General features: G+C 47.3%; 1 protein-coding gene across 1 annotated transcript in view; it reads right to left on the reverse strand.

Annotated features, from left to right (window-relative positions):
* Window positions 1-15534, reverse strand: part of ACSBG1 (acyl-CoA synthetase bubblegum family member 1) — a 66977-nt gene that overhangs the window by 3924 nt on the left and 47519 nt on the right. The window contains exons 6-13 of the mRNA XM_003813803.6: window positions 9405-9485; window positions 9166-9315; window positions 8669-8845; window positions 7460-7641; window positions 6269-6499; window positions 5333-5550; window positions 1110-1249; window positions 318-564 (exon numbers count right to left, since the gene is read on the reverse strand). Of these exons, the coding sequence (XP_003813851.1) occupies window positions 318-564; window positions 1110-1249; window positions 5333-5550; window positions 6269-6499; window positions 7460-7641; window positions 8669-8845; window positions 9166-9315; window positions 9405-9485 (1426 nt within the window). The remainder of the gene's footprint in view (window positions 1-317; window positions 565-1109; window positions 1250-5332; window positions 5551-6268; window positions 6500-7459; window positions 7642-8668; window positions 8846-9165; window positions 9316-9404; window positions 9486-15534) is intronic.

Consider the following 15534-nt stretch of genomic DNA (forward strand, 5'->3'; position numbering starts at 1 on the left):
GAACCCACGAGGTGCAGGTTGCAGTGAGCCAAGGTCGCGCCATTGCTCTCTAGCCTGGGTGACACAGCGAGACTCCATCTCAAAAAAAAAAAAAGGAAGTTCTAGCACATATCTTATACATTCAACAGACTCCACATAACCACAAGCCCATGCACGGAGCCATCAATGTCCTCTAACAGGAAGTAGATGGGTGTCACCCAGATTCCTGCCATGACCTTCTCTTTGCCGTGGCTGCTTCCTAACAGGCACCTCCTAGGCACTGCCATGGCCTCTGCCTTCCCACACAGCCCTTGCAATGGTGAAAAGGAAAAACCTACCCAACTCTCCACCCGAAATGGAGAAGTCTCTCTCGAGAATGGCCCACTTCTGGATGTGGTAGGGCCGGGCCGCCGCGTTCATGTTGACCCTCCGGATCCCCTCTTCGATGGCCTGGTACACGGCCTCATCCTTCTTCTCTACGATCTCGGACACTGTGGTGGCTCTGCTGCCCACCCTCTGGCAGAACTCCACAGCTTGTTCAGTCAGATTGTCAGTCTGGTCAGAGGTGTCTGGGTCCAGAGTGCACTGAAAAGCCAGAGATCAGATGAGGACCAAGCCTTACCCAACAAGACGTAAGCCCTGGTCCTGGAGGAGGTCTTACTGCTGTTGGCAAGGGTGTGAATCATGTGAGCTCTGTTTCAAAGAGACGGTTCTAGAATGAGTAGCTGCTACTGTGTTGAGCCTCGTGTTATTGTGGAAGGAGCAGTGATCTGAGAATTAGAAGAGCTCGGTCAGTGACGTCATTGTCTGTAAAGCAGGGACGGTAACTCCTGCCTGTCTACCACCCTGGGGTCCAAGTACCTGCAGAGAGCAATGAGGGAGGGCAGCAGCACTTTGTAGACGGGAAAGTGCCAGTAACATGTAAAGGATCATCACGGTGGCTTATGTGGGACAGAAGGAATTTCCACGTGCCACAGTTTTTCCTACAGTGCAGGCAGCACGGACTTGAGTCATTCCAGAATGAAGCCATGAGATCTGGATGTGCCCTGTGCTGAATGTGGCTTCTGCCAGCCAGACCCACAGACCCCCTCACTGTCTGCTCCTTCTGAGCTGGAGCCCCCCAGACACACCTTCAAGGTGAGCAGCATGGACAGGAACTTCCTCTGGTCCCCAATGAGCATGGCGTTGCTGATGATGGGCAGCTCCATCTTCACGGCCTCCTCGATGGGCACAGGGGGCACATTCTCCCCACCAGCTGTGATGATTAATTCTGGGGAGGCAAGGCCAGGCCCCCGGCACAGAATGTAGTCCAGGTGCCCCAGCTGAACCACAACCCAAGCCTCAGCCACAACCCAGAAGCCTCAGCACAGCTGGAGATGCCCCCTTTCTGGGAGCCAAGAAGCAGTGGCAGGCCCTCCAAAGCAACTCACACCTGCTTGGGGGCTGGTGGCAGCACCCCGACGACAAATGCTCACCCAAGTTTCCCTCTCCTCGGCTTGTCATCCACGACTCAGCCTGCTCAGACATCTCATCCATGGCCCCCTTCTGCCAGTCCCAGTTCCTGCCCCCAAATAGCCCGTGTCATTTCCCTTCCCTGCCTTTGCTTAATAACTACCATCCCTGTCACTCACACAGCACTCACCACCATGCTAAGCACTTCACATGCAGTAATTCATTTAACTGTCACAATAAACCAATAATGAAGCAGACACTCTTATTGTTTTGCAGATGAGGAAACTGAGGCACAAAGACGTTCAGTAACTTGTCCAAGCTCACATGCTAATAAGTGGCAGAGCTAAGGTTTTAAATCCAGTCCATTTCCAGAGCCCATGCTCTCACCTGCCCTGCTAGGATGGCTCTCCCCTTGCTTGTACCCTTCTCCCTGGAAGGTCCTCTCCCCTTCTTTCCTTCTGCCCAACAGACTGCCAGGCACTCAGTGCCCTAGCCTGCTGTTGTCTGATAGTACTGATGGCTTACTTCTAGGCTAGATGGCAATAAATTCAATAAAATAAATTTAACGAATGTACATTGACTAATTTTAGTGAGACTGTACTCCTGTCCCTGATTTCTATCTAATTCAAAAAAGATTAATTGGTCACATTCTGTGCACAGGTCCTGTGCTGACATCAGGCACAGAATAGAACAAGGCTGCCCATGGCTGCAAGGAGCCCACAGTGCAGGGGGGCAGTGAGACAGAGGGAGGCACAGGGGCTGCAGGGCCAGGGCAGGGAGGCACCAGGCCCAGCTGCATGCTAAACATGAACGGGAGTTGGCAGGCAGAGGGCAGGACAGAAGCTGAAGCTCACAGGCCTTAAGGGAAGCAGGTAGCAAGTGAGGCAGAGGCTGGAGAGGAGCAGGGAAGATCTTAGAGGCCTCCAGTGCTGGCTCAGGAGCTGGATTGTGAGCAGGCAGCTGGGAATTACTGAATGGTGTGAGATCAAAGTTTTAGGGTACTCTGGTAGCTGGGGTGAAGAGTGGTTATTCAGGGACAGGCTGGCTAGAGAGGAATCTATGGCAAGTGTCTATATGATCAGGGTTTATCTAGGACAGCAGAAGTCAGGTGAAGAGGAGAAGACAGACTCTGGAAATGTGGGAAGACAAAAACCCAGCCTCCCCAACATATGCCTCATCATTGCTACCTCATTCCTGCCCTTTTCTCCTCACTACGGCCCTCTGCATTCTTACCAGCATCTGTTACCATTAGTAAATGATTAAAAAAACCCTTAGCAAACTAAGGCTAGAAAGGAACTTCTTTAATCAGATAAGGAACATCTAAAAATTTTTACAGCAAACATACTTTTTTTAAGATTTAATAATTTTTTTTAAATAAATAGAGACAGGATCTCACTATGTTGCCCAGGCTGGTCTCAAATTCCTGAGCTCAAGCAATCCTCCTGCCTCCGCCTCCCAAAGTACTGGGATTGCAGGTGTAGGCCACTGTGCTCAGCCAAACATACTTAATGATAAGTTAGTGAATGCTTCTCTCCTGAGATCAGGAACAAAACAAGGATGACCACTATCACCACTTCTATTCAACACTGTCCTGGAGGTCCTAACCTGTGCAACATGGGAAGAAAAAAATTCATCTGCTATTTGCAGATGATATAGTTGTGTCCATAGAAAATTCAAAAGAATATACACATTACTGGATTGAATATGTGGTCTGATCAAATGATCCACAAAAGGTCATTTGATACAAGGCCAATATGCAAAAAGCAGTTGTATTTCTATATACCAGCAGCAAACAAATAGGAGAAAAAAAATTTTGCAGCAACATCTGAGCTGAAAAAAAAATTTTAAGTGATATTATTTAAAATACCTTAAAAAATTCTTAGAAGTAAATATAAGGAAAGATGTGCAAAAATCTCTACACTAGAAAACATAGGCTGGATGCAGTGGCTCACACCTATAATCCCAGCACTTTAGGAAGCTGAGGCAGGAGGATGGCTTGAGCTCAGGAGCTCAAGACCAGCCTGGGCAACATGGCAAAACCCCGTCTCTACAAAAATAAAAAATTAGCCAGTTGTGGTGGCTTGCACCTGTGGTCCCAGCTACTTGAGAGGCTGAGGCTGGACCGGAGGATCACTTGAGCCCAGGAGGTAGAAGTTGCAGTGATCCGAGATCACGCCAGTGCACTCCAGCCTGGGCAACAAAGCGAGACCCTGCTTCAAAAATAAATAAATAAATAAATAGGTAAATAAATAAATAGCACATTATTGAGAGAAACTTAAAAAGACCTAAGTAAATGGAGAGATTTATCATATTTGTGAATTGGAAGAGACAATACTATAAACATGTATTTTTCTCACCAAATTGATCTATAGATTCAATGAAATCAAAATCAAAATTCCACCCAGTTTTTGAGGAAACATATAATGATTCTAAAATTCATATGGAAATGAAAATGGCCAAGAATAGCCAAGGTCATCTTGAAGAAGAAGACCAAGGCTGTAGGACTTAGCCGGATATCTATCCCTGTCACAAAGCTATAGAAATTAAGACACTGGGTATTGGTGCACGGATAGGCAAATAGACCAAGGGAACAGAATAGAGTCCACACATAGACCTCTCATAGACAGTCACTTCATAAAGGACAAAGGTATCACTGCAAGGCAATGGGGAAAGGATGCTGTGTCCGTTGGATATGTATTTGGAGAAAAGCTATTTGGACCCTTACCTCTCACTATACTAGTTCTAAAAGGAGGGCCGGCTCTGGTTGAATTTGGTTTTCTGGCTACTATCCTCCCCCGTGCAGGGATGTGGGTCCCCTCATCGGCCATTACAAAGAGGCACACTAGGCGGCGCCCATGGCACATCCAAGCAGTCACCTGTTGCTCCCGGGGTCTCACTGGAGGGTACCTGCCAGGGCTCATCAGCCTGCACATCCCAGGGCCCAAACGCCACCGCGACCTTTTGTCCCTCCCTGGGGTGGCCGAGCCTCCATGGCCATCAGTTGGGTCCTGGGCACGGTCGCACACTGCCTGCATGATGTCCACAAAGTAGTTTACCCGCTCAACTTAGCTTCAATTTCCCCCATGAAGCCCTGGTGCAGGATTCCCACGTGGATGCTGCGGGCATGACACCAACTTGGGTGAAGCAGGCAGAACATTCTTCCACAGAGGCATCCCCAACTATTTCTGTCTCTGTGGGAAGTTTGTCTTATTTTAAATTTTATATCCAATTTGCATTCTATTCCCCATCATATCCGTGTTTGCATATAAAAATACATAATACTTACGCTCCTGAATCTTCTGGAAAGACTTGCCTTGTTTCTCTAGGGGTCTGATTTCCAGCTCTGCCATTTACTAGCTGGGTGACCTTAGGCAAGTTACTTAACCTCTCTGGATGTCCTCATTAGCAAGTTAAGATTAATAAGTACCTGCCCCATAGGAGAGTGGAGTAAATAAAACGATGTCACTAAAGGTGCCATCTTAATAAAGGCTCAAGACCAGCAGCTGGTGTAAACAGTGCTGGCAGTGGAATTCCTGCCCCCACCCCACTGCAGCTGTCCAGGGCGCTTGCCTTTTTTTGTTTGTTTGTTTTGGTTTTGGTTTTGGAGACAGAGTCTAGGTCTGTCTCCCAGGCTGGTGTGCAATGAGGCAATCTCAGCTCACTGCAACCTCTGCCTCCCGGGTTCAAGTAATTCTCGTGCCTCAGCCTCCCGAATAGCTGGGATTACAGGTGCATGCCACCACGCCCAGCTAATTTTTTGTGTGTTTTTAGTAGAGATGGGGTTTTGCTGTGCTGCCCAGCGTGGTCTTGAACTCCTGAGCTCAGACAATCTGCCCGCCTTGGCCTCCCAAAGTGCTGGGATTACAGGCATGAGCCACCGCGCCTGGCCTGGGGTGCTCACCTTTGAGGCGCCCAGTGATGTAGAGGAAGCCATCGGCGTCCAGGCGGCCAGTATCACCCGTGTGCAGCCAGCCTTCCTCGTCGATGGCCTCACAAGTCTTGTCCTCCATGTTCAGGTAGCCCATGAATATGGTGCGGCCCCACAGGCAGATCTCGCCAATGCCCTCTGCGTCCTGGTTCACCAGCTTCACCCGACAGCCGGGCACCAACTTGCCTGAGCTGGCGAGGGAGGGGCCGGGAGACTGGTCAGAGGGAGCCGTCTCCTCCAAGCCCCCACTGGGGAGCCGGGGTCCCAACTGCTCGGTCTTCACTGATTGCTAGAAGGTATCCCCTCACAGGGCTTTTGTATTTTTACAGGGGACTTAGAGCTGAAAGGTAGAGCCAAGTAAAGGGTTTTAGGGAACGAAGGAAGGAAGGAACAAATGAAATGGTAATGGTAGAACTTGGAGCACTGTGATAGGCTGGCAGGGAGAGGAGATATTTAATCATAATAGATGATCCTGCAAATCAGTCCCCAGAACTGACCGCCCTCACTGTCCATTAGGAGGCTGGCCTGGTCCCCCCAACTCCTACCCCAGCTGGCCCCTGGGCCGTCTGCTCTCCTAGAACACACTGGAGCACACCCCACTCCAAAAGAGGGAGGGGCCAGAGGAAAACTGCTCCATAGGTTCAGGGGGCACCTGGGCTATGCAGGCTGTTTTCAACCACAGACTCACGACACGGTGGCAGAGGCCACTCCCACTAGACTGAGGATAAGCTAGGGACTTGGCCCAAGATGGCATTGTTGGCTTTCAGGGGCTCCATAGCCCAGTGGCCAGGTCTCTGGGACCCAACTGGCATGCAAAGAGAAGGGGATCCCCAGGGCACTCAGCAGGCGGGCACAAAGTACCAGCAAGGGCGCATGGGTGTGCATGTGTGCGGCAGCCTCGAGCCTCACCTGTACAGCCGGTAGTTGTAGGGACTGGACATGAAGTGGGGGCCTGAGGTCTCACTGAGGCCGTAGCCCGCATACAAGCGGATGTTGAGACCCAGGAAGAAGTGCTGTGTCTCTGCCATCATGGGGGCCGCTCCATAGAAGTTCTTCTGACACTTGGCAAATCCCAGTGCCTGGCGAACCTTGGCTAGCACCAGGTAATCTGCCAGTCTGGTTGTGAAGGGCTTCAGGTCGCTGGTGGGAGAGGGAGAATGGTTCACAGAAGAAATCACACACACACACACACACACATTAAAAGGGTGGTATGGTGGTATTCAGTGAGAACACCCTGGCTTGGCCATTCCAGTTGTCTGTTCCAGTTGGTTGGTTTGAATATTGAACCTGCCCGTGAACTTGCATGCAGATGTAGGTATGCAGGCACATGGTTGTGTGTAAATATGTCTTGACCCAGGAAGTCAAACAGATTCAGCTGTGTACAGGTGTACGGGCAACAACACAGACACATGCCATTTTGCACACACAATACACATGCACAGAAACTTGAAGTATGTATTCATGTATACACATGTACAAATGTGGGACCCCAGTGAAGCCCACAAATGCTTTGTTCGTGCATGTTCATGTTTCGTGTCTGTGCAAATGAAGCTGTGGATGCACAGATATGTACACACATCTCATGAAATATACCATTTCACAGGCACATGGGGAATGGAAACTACTTCTAAATTGAAACCAAGCCAGCTTTACGTCACTGACCCTCCATAGAACTATGTGGGAATTTTAAAAGCTATAGAAAGATAGAAAGGGCAAAATATCTGAGGGGTCACTTGGGATGCTGAAAAGGCCGGAAAGGCTAAGTCCTGATCACTGTGGCCCCTTCTCCAGCCACCTACTGAGGTCAGGAGACCTCAGGAGATTGTGCCAGAAGCTGCTCCTAGGGAGGTGAATTTCACTTCAGAGAAAGCAAGTTAGTCCTCCCAGTCAGAATCCAAAGGTGGAGCGACTGTCCCCAGCAGGCCCTGGGAAACGCATAGGAGCTCAAGCCCAGTCATTGATGGGGCCTCTGCACGGGGTCTCCAGAGCTGCCCGGCCACTGGAACCGGGACAGGCATGGCGTATCAGACCCTCACTGTGTTTTGGGTTATGGCCCAGCCCACTCTCTCCCCAGGCCTCCCGCCCGTGGGCCCTCTGTACCTGCCGGGGCAGGTGAGGTTCTGCTCCAAGGTCACCGACATGGCCCACAGCAGCATCTTTCGCCGGATGAAGCCAGATTGAGCCGCCACCTCCTGGATGCGCTCCATGATCTTCTCCCACACCCGGGGCACCCCCATGTGTGATGTGGGCTCCACCTCCCGCAGCGTGTTCACCAGGCTCCCCTGTTCACACCAGAAGAGGCAGGCCTGTTGGGTCAGGGGCATCTGGGGCCCAGGGGTCCCCTCTTACCAGCCAGGCATGCCGGTGGGACACACATGCTCCAACGGGCACCCACACACACCTGCACGCAAGGTGTGGCACATACGGTTTCCTCAATGGCTGTCGCCTTGCTTTTTGCTCACAGAACCCTGGTGGCAGGCAGCAGTCAGGCAGCCAGTGCTGACCTCAGTCTCATCCCAGCCCTGAGCATGGCAACTCTCCATGAGTCTAACTCAGACACAAGAATCCCATTCCCCTCGGCAGCATTTGGTTTGAGAACAGACAGGTGACACTTTGGGACACTGAGATGCTGGTGGAGGGAAACTTGCTGGGAGGTTTCTGGGAAAGTTTTCCTCACAGTTAAAATAAGGGTCCAAAGAACAGGTATATCCTGTGAAGCTGGGATTCAGGGAAGGGCTGTAGCCTTCTGGTGATACTCTGAGGATGCCCGTCCTTGATCGTGTCACAAGTCCCGCGAACCACTCTGACTCGACCTTATGTAATGGCATCAGGTTTCCTTTTTTTTTTTTTTTTTTTGAGACTGGGCCACGCTGTTGCCCAGGCTGGAGTGCAGTGGCGTGATCTCGGCTCACTGCAAGCTCCACCTCCTGGGTTCACGCCATTCTCCTGCCTCAGCCTCCCTAGTAGCTGGGACTACAGGCACCTGCCACCACTCCCATCTAATTTTTTGTATTTTCAGTAGAGATGGGGTTTCACCGTGTTAGCCAGGATGGTCTCGATCTCCTGACCTCGTGATCTGCCTGCCTCGGCCTCCCAAAGTGCTGGGATTACAGGCGTGAGCCACCGTGCCCGGCCTAGTTTCCCTTCTTGTTTGGTCATTCGAGTCAGGCTGTGCCCACTGCAGCTGACAGAATTCTGACTGATACATGCACAGGAACAGCACACACACAAATGCACTCAGGGCCCACGGACACATGGACGTGGCCTGGCACACGGGCTCAGACGGACACACGGTAAAGGCAGACTGACCTTCAGGGCGTCGGGTTCGGCAAAGCAAACCTGGGCCCCCCACTGGATGCCTGTCCACAGGTCATAGATCTGGGCGGCAATATGGCTGAGGGGCAGGTAGCTGACTACCACCTCCTGCTGGACTTCTGCCGGCCGGATGTCACCGGCCTGGCTGCCGTACCGTGCCGTCCACGTGATCTGGAGGACAAGTAGATGGATCCCAGCAGCGTCCACAAGCCAGCCCTGGCGGTGCTCACAACTGTGGCCACCCTGGGGGCCAGCCCCAGTGTGGTGCCCCCTGTGGCGATTCTGCAGGCTCTGAAAACCCCAGGACAGGCCTCCCCTCCCCCTTGCTGAGCTCAGTCTGGGCCACAGATTGATGGGCTGTTCTACCTATCCCAGCTCCTAGAGCAGAGGGGCCCAAGGAGCTTTCCCAGGGGCTACTGGGGCAGAGCCATGGCCCAGATTCACCCATAACCCCCTTGCACCCCCCCCACCCCACCGGGCATCTGTCCTACATTGTCTTGACTCAGCATCACGCCCTTGGGGTTCCCAGTGGTGCCGGAAGTATAGACTAGCACACAGCACTGGTTGGGCTGCTGGGTGTCAATGATGGCGTCCAGGGCTTCCTCAGGCACTTCATTCCCCAGCTCCATGAATTCCTCCATCTGTAGCCAGATGCAGGGAGCAGGCAGGCTAGGTCAGCTGGGTGGGCCCAATAGGCCCCACCTGGCGCCCAGGGCCCCACTGCCCATACCGTGTACACATTGGCCATCTTGTTTGGAGGAGGTTCTTTATATATCACGACTGCCTTTAGATGTGGCAACTGTTTCCAGATCTGCATTGACAGGAAAAATAGATCAGGTTTCAGCAAGAGAAATGTCACCTTCTAAAAAGTACCCCATCTCCCTGTGTGAGTCGGCTTAGTAAAGGTCTCTGGGTGCCCCGTCTCTGACCTTCGACCCCAGCAGGACAACTGCCACCCTTCACCCATAGTTTCCCTCCTGAGAACTTGGGAGCAGTAAAGGTGGGGATAGCCAGGGGACTGGGGATGACTCCCCATTGAAGGAAAACCACCAAACAAGCTGGGGCTTGGTTGAACAAACCATGATCCAGCCACACAATGGAGTAGTGCTATGTGACTGTAGGAGAAAGAGGGAGAGGAGCAGAGGGCAGAGGAGACAGGGAGAGAATTCTATGTGCAGAGAGTGAGTGGTTTCTAGGATATATTATTAAGTGAAAAAAGGAAGTTTACAATATGCGCATAGTATGCTATATTTGTGTAAGAAAGGGGTGCAATGTAAATATATGTATGCAAACATGTATTTACTTATGTTTACAAAAAGAGGCCGGGTGTGGTGGCTCACGCCTGTAATCCCAGCACTTTGGGAGGCCAAGGTGGGAGGGTCATTTGAGGTCAGGAGTTCGAGACCAGCCTGGTCAACATGGTGAAACCCTGTTTCTACTAAAAATACAAAAATTAGCCGGGTGTGGTGGTGCATGCCTGTAATCCCAGCTACTCAGGAGACTGAGGCACGAGACTCGCTTGAGCCCGGGAGGCAGAGGTTGCAGTGAGCCGAGATTGCTCCTGGGCACTCCAGAGAGAGACTCTGTCTCAAAACAAACAAACAAAAAGAAACTCAAAGGTTAAACCAAAACCTGATTGAATTCACTGTGTATAGGCAGAGCGGGAATAAAGGGAAGAAGAAAGGGATGGAAGCAAAAATTCTTTGAGTGTTATCTCACATGATTTTGACTTTGGAATCATGTAAATGTCTTAACCATTTGAAAAATAAAGTTATATGTAAAAGGAAGTCAGGTGTGGTGGCTCATGCCTGTGATCCCAGCTACTTGGGAGGCTGAGGCAGAAGGATTGCTTGAGGCCAGGAGTTTGAGACCAGCCTGGGCAATATAGTGAGGCCGTATCTTTGGGGCGGGGCGGGTGGGGCGGGGAACACTATAAAATTTTTAGAAAGGGAAAAAATGAGTTCCTAAAACTTGAAAACACTCTGAAAGAAATAAGTTAGCCCAAGATCAAGGAACCAGAAGAAAAAAAAAGAAAGAAATGAATTAGACCACATACTAAGTTAGTAACATAACCACACACACACAGAATTACATCAAGATCAAGGAATTTTATAATAGTACACTTTGATTCCTCTTTTTCAGTGGCACTTACTCTAAAGGCAAAAAGGAATTTCAAATTCTATGCAATAGTCTTATTGGTTTCTGGGGTTTTGTTTTGTTGGTTTTGTTTGTTTTGTTTTGGAGACAGGTTCTTGCTCTATGGTATGATCATGGCCCACTGCAGCCTCAAACCCCTGGGCTCCCATGATCCTGCCTCAGCCTCCCGAGTAACTGGGACTACATGTTCACACCACCACATCTGGCTAATTAAATTTTTCTTTTTTTTTTGTAGAGACAGGGGGGTCTCACTATGTTGCCCAGGCTGATCTTGAACTCCTGGGCTCAAGAGATCCTTCTGCCCTGGCCTCCCAAAGTGCTGGGATTATACGAATGAGCTGCTGCACCTGGCCTTATTGTTGGTAATAATATTGATACTACTATTTCAAAATTATTTGATATATACTGTAGGATTATGTTAATCCTATTAGGAACTAAGATTTTAAGGTAAAATACAAGAAATACAAGAATAAATAAAGTAAGCTAAAACCTCACAATATAACATTTGAAAAGTTATAGAAATAACAGAAATATCAGTGTGAACTCCTGATTTTTTGCTAAAATATATATTCCTGAGACTTCTGATTCTGATCACAAGGGAGTAACATCCATCGTTGCACTGTAAATACTAGGAAACTGGACAAATAGAATAGCTGGGTGGGCCCAGCAGGCCCCAGCTGGCGCCCAGGGCCCCAGTGCCCATACGGTGTACACATTGGCCATCTTGTTTGGAGAGAAAGCAATTGTTTTCAGATACTGGACTACAGACAGCTCAGGACTGATATCCCTGAGAGAGGGAAACAGATGGGGTGAGCCTCTAAGTGTGCCCCAGCTTTCTGCCCAGGGGCAATTTTTGAGCTATGGGAGAGACAGACAGAGGGAGAGAGAGGGAGAGAGAGGGAGAGAAAGGGGCGGAGGGGAGAGGGAGAGAGAGAGAGAGGAATACAGAACCCAGTTGTCTTACTGAGTTGAGGTGACCAAGATCAGAACTCAGGAAGGCTGAGGCGGCTAGAATTTGGGAGATAGAATACCAGCAGACAGGAGAGAACTATATAGAGAAAGAGTTCTAGAAATTCTTTTAGGGTCTTTGATTGACTCCCCATCTGCTCATGCATAGGGTGAAACTCCATGAAGCTGGAGGAAGACCAATGACCAGGGCTGGAAGTCAAACAGCAGCTGATGTAGGAATTGCTCATGTTTCCCCCCACCAGCATGGAGGGACCCCATCAGGCATTAAGCAGAGCCCAGAAGGGTCATGTCTTAGTGATGAGGCTAAATTAGCCTTAGAGTAAAGGCTACCTAAAGGCCTGGCCTAAAAAGCCTTAAACATAGCCTCAAAATAAAGTTCAGAAAGAAAAAAAAATGGAAAAAAATTACCTGTGGGACAATATCAAAAAATCAAATATACATGTAATTGGAGTCCCAGAAAATTTTTTTAATTGAAAAACAGTCTGAGAAATTTTCAAATATAAATTGGTGGATTAAAACTATAAATCTACCAATTTCAGAAGGTGAATGACTCCTAAGCAGAATAAACACAAAGAAAACCACCTTAAGATACAACATAACCAAATTGCTGAAAATCAGCAAAAAAGGGAAAAAATCTTAAAAGCAGCCAGAAAAACAAAACACTATGTGGAGAGGAACAAAAATAAGATATCGTAGACTTCTTGTTAGAAATGATGCAAATAGAAAACATTGAAATGAAATATTTAAAGTGCTGAAAGAAAAAAAAACCCACCCTGTGAACCCATAAATCTAAATTAGATAAAATGACTTTTAAAAAATGAACAGAAAAACAAGCACCTTTTCAGACAAAGACAAGCTGAAAGAATGTATTGCCATCAGACCTGTATTATAAGAAATGTTAAAGAAAAGTTCTTAGTCTCTTTGTAGGTCACTCAGGACTTGCTTTATGAATCTGGGTGCTCCTGTATTGGGTGCATATATGTTTAGGATAGTTAGCTCTTCTTGTTGAATTGACCCCTTTACCATTATGTAATGGCCTTCTTTGTCTCTTTTGATCTTTGTTGGTTTAAAGTCTGTTTTATCAGAGACTAGGCTTAGACTCCCACACAATAATAATGGGAGACTTTAACACCCCATTGTCAACATTAGATCAACGAGACAGAAAGTTAACAAGGATACCCAGGAATTGAACTCAGCTCTGCACCAAGCGGACCTAATAGACATCTACAGAACTCTCCACCCCAAATCAACAGAATATACATTTTTTTCAGCACCACACCACACCTATTCCAAAACTGACCACGTAGTTGGAAGTAAAGCTCTCCTCAGCAAATGTAAAAGATCAGAAATTATAGCAAACTGTCTCTCAGACCACAGTGCAATCAAACTAGAACTCAGGATTAAGAAACTCACTCAAAACTGCTCAACTACATGGAAACTGAACAACCTGCTCCTGAATGACTACTGGGTACATAACGAAATGAAGGCAGAAATAAAGATGTTCTTTGAAACCAACGAGAACAAAGACACAACATACCAGAATCTCTGGGACACATTCAAAGCAGTGTGTAGAGGGAAATTTATAGCACTAAATGCCCACAACAGAAAGCAGGAAAGATCCAAAATTGACACCCTAACATCACAATTAAAAGAACTAGAAAAGCAAGAGCAAACACATTCAAAAGCTAGCAGAAGGCAAGAAATAACTAAAATCAGAGCAGAACTGAAGGAAATAGAGACACAAAAAACCCTTCAAAAAATTAATGAATCCAGGAGCTGGTTTTTTGAAAGGATCAACAAAATTGATAGACCGCTAGCAAGACTAATAAAGAAGAAAAGAGAGAAGAATCAAATAGACACAATAAAAAATGATAAAGGGGATATCACCACCAATCCCACAGAAATACAAACTACCATCAGAGAATACTACAAACACCTCTACTCAAATAAACTAGAAAATCTACAAGAAATGGATATATTCCTCGACACATACACCCTCCCAAGACTAAACCAGGAAGAAGTTGACTCTCTGAATAGACCAATAACAGGCTCTGAAATTGTGGCAATAATCAATAGCTTACCAACCAAAAAGAGTCCAGGACCAGATGGATTCACAGCCGAATTCTATCAGAGGTACAAGGAGGAGCTGGTACCATTCCTTCTGAAACTATTCCAATCAATAGAAAAAGAGGGAATCCTCCCTAACTCATTTTATGAGGCCAGCATCATCCTGATACCAAAGCCGGGCAGAGACACAACCAAAAAAGAGAATTTTAGACCAATATCCTTGATGAACATTGATGCAAAAATCCTCAATAAAATACTGGCAAACCAAATCCAGCAGCATATCAAAAAGCTTATCCACCATGATCAAGTGGGCTTCATCCCTGGAATGCAAGGCTGGTTCAATATATGCAAATCAATAAATGTAATCCAGCATATAAACAGAACCAAAGACAAAAACCACATGATTATCTCAATAGATGCAGAAAAGGCCTTTGACAAAATTCAACAACCCTTCATGATAAAAACTCTCAATAAATTAGGTATTGATGGGACGTATCTCAAAATAATAAGAGCTATCTATGACAAACCCACAGCCAATATCATGCTGAATGGGCAAAAACTGGAAGCATTCCCTTTGAAAACTGGCACAAGACAGGGATGCCCTCTCTCACCACTCCTATTCAACATAGTGTTGGAAGTTCTGGCCAGGGCAATTAGGCAGGAGAAGGAAATAAAGGGTATTCAATTAGGGAAAGAGGAAGTCAAATTGTCCCTGTTTGCAGATGACATGATTGTATATCTAGAAAACCCCATTGTCTCAGCCCAAAATCTCCTTAAGCTGATAAGCAACTTCAGCAAAGTCTCAGGATACAAAATCAATGTACAAAAATCACAAGCATTCTTATACCCCAATAACAGACAAACAGAGAGTCAAATCATGAGTGAACTCCCATTCACAATTGCTTCAAAGAGAATAAAATACCTAGGAATTCAACTTACAAGGGATGGGAAGGACCTCTTCAAGGAGAACTACAAACCACTGCTCAATGAAATAAAAGAGGATACAAACAAATGGAAGAACATTCCATGCTCATGGGTAGGAATAATCAATATCATGAAAATGGCCATACTGCCCAAGGTAATTTATAGATTCAATGCCATCCCCATCAAGCTACCAATGACTTTCTTCACAGAATTGGAAAAAACTACTTTAAAGTTCATATGGAACCAAAAAAGAGCCTGCATCGCCAAGTCAATCCTAAGCCAAAAGAACAAAGCTGGAGGCATTACACTACCTGACTTCAAACTATACTACAAGGCTACAGTAACCAAAACAGCATGGTACTGGTACCAAAACAGAGATATAGATCAATGGAACAGAACAGAGCCCTCAGAAATAACACCGCATATCTACAACTATCTGATCTTTGACAAACCTGAGAAAAACAAGCAATGGGGAAAGGATTCCCTATTTAATAAATGGTGCTGGGAAAACTGGCTAGCCACATGTAGAAAGCTGAAACTGGATCCCTTCCTTACACCTTATACAAAAATTAATTCAAGATGGATTAAAGACTTAAACGTTAGACCTAAAACCATAAAAACCCTAGAAGAAAACCTAGGCATTACCATTCAGGACATAGGCATGGGCAAGGACTTCATGTCTAAAACACCAAAAGCAATGGCAACAAAAGCCAAAATTGACAAATGGGATCTAATTAAAGAGC

Source organism: Pan paniscus, chromosome 16 (assembly GCF_029289425.2).
Source record: "Pan paniscus chromosome 16, NHGRI_mPanPan1-v2.0_pri, whole genome shotgun sequence".
In the NCBI taxonomy this organism is placed as follows: Eukaryota; Metazoa; Chordata; class Mammalia; order Primates; family Hominidae; genus Pan; species Pan paniscus.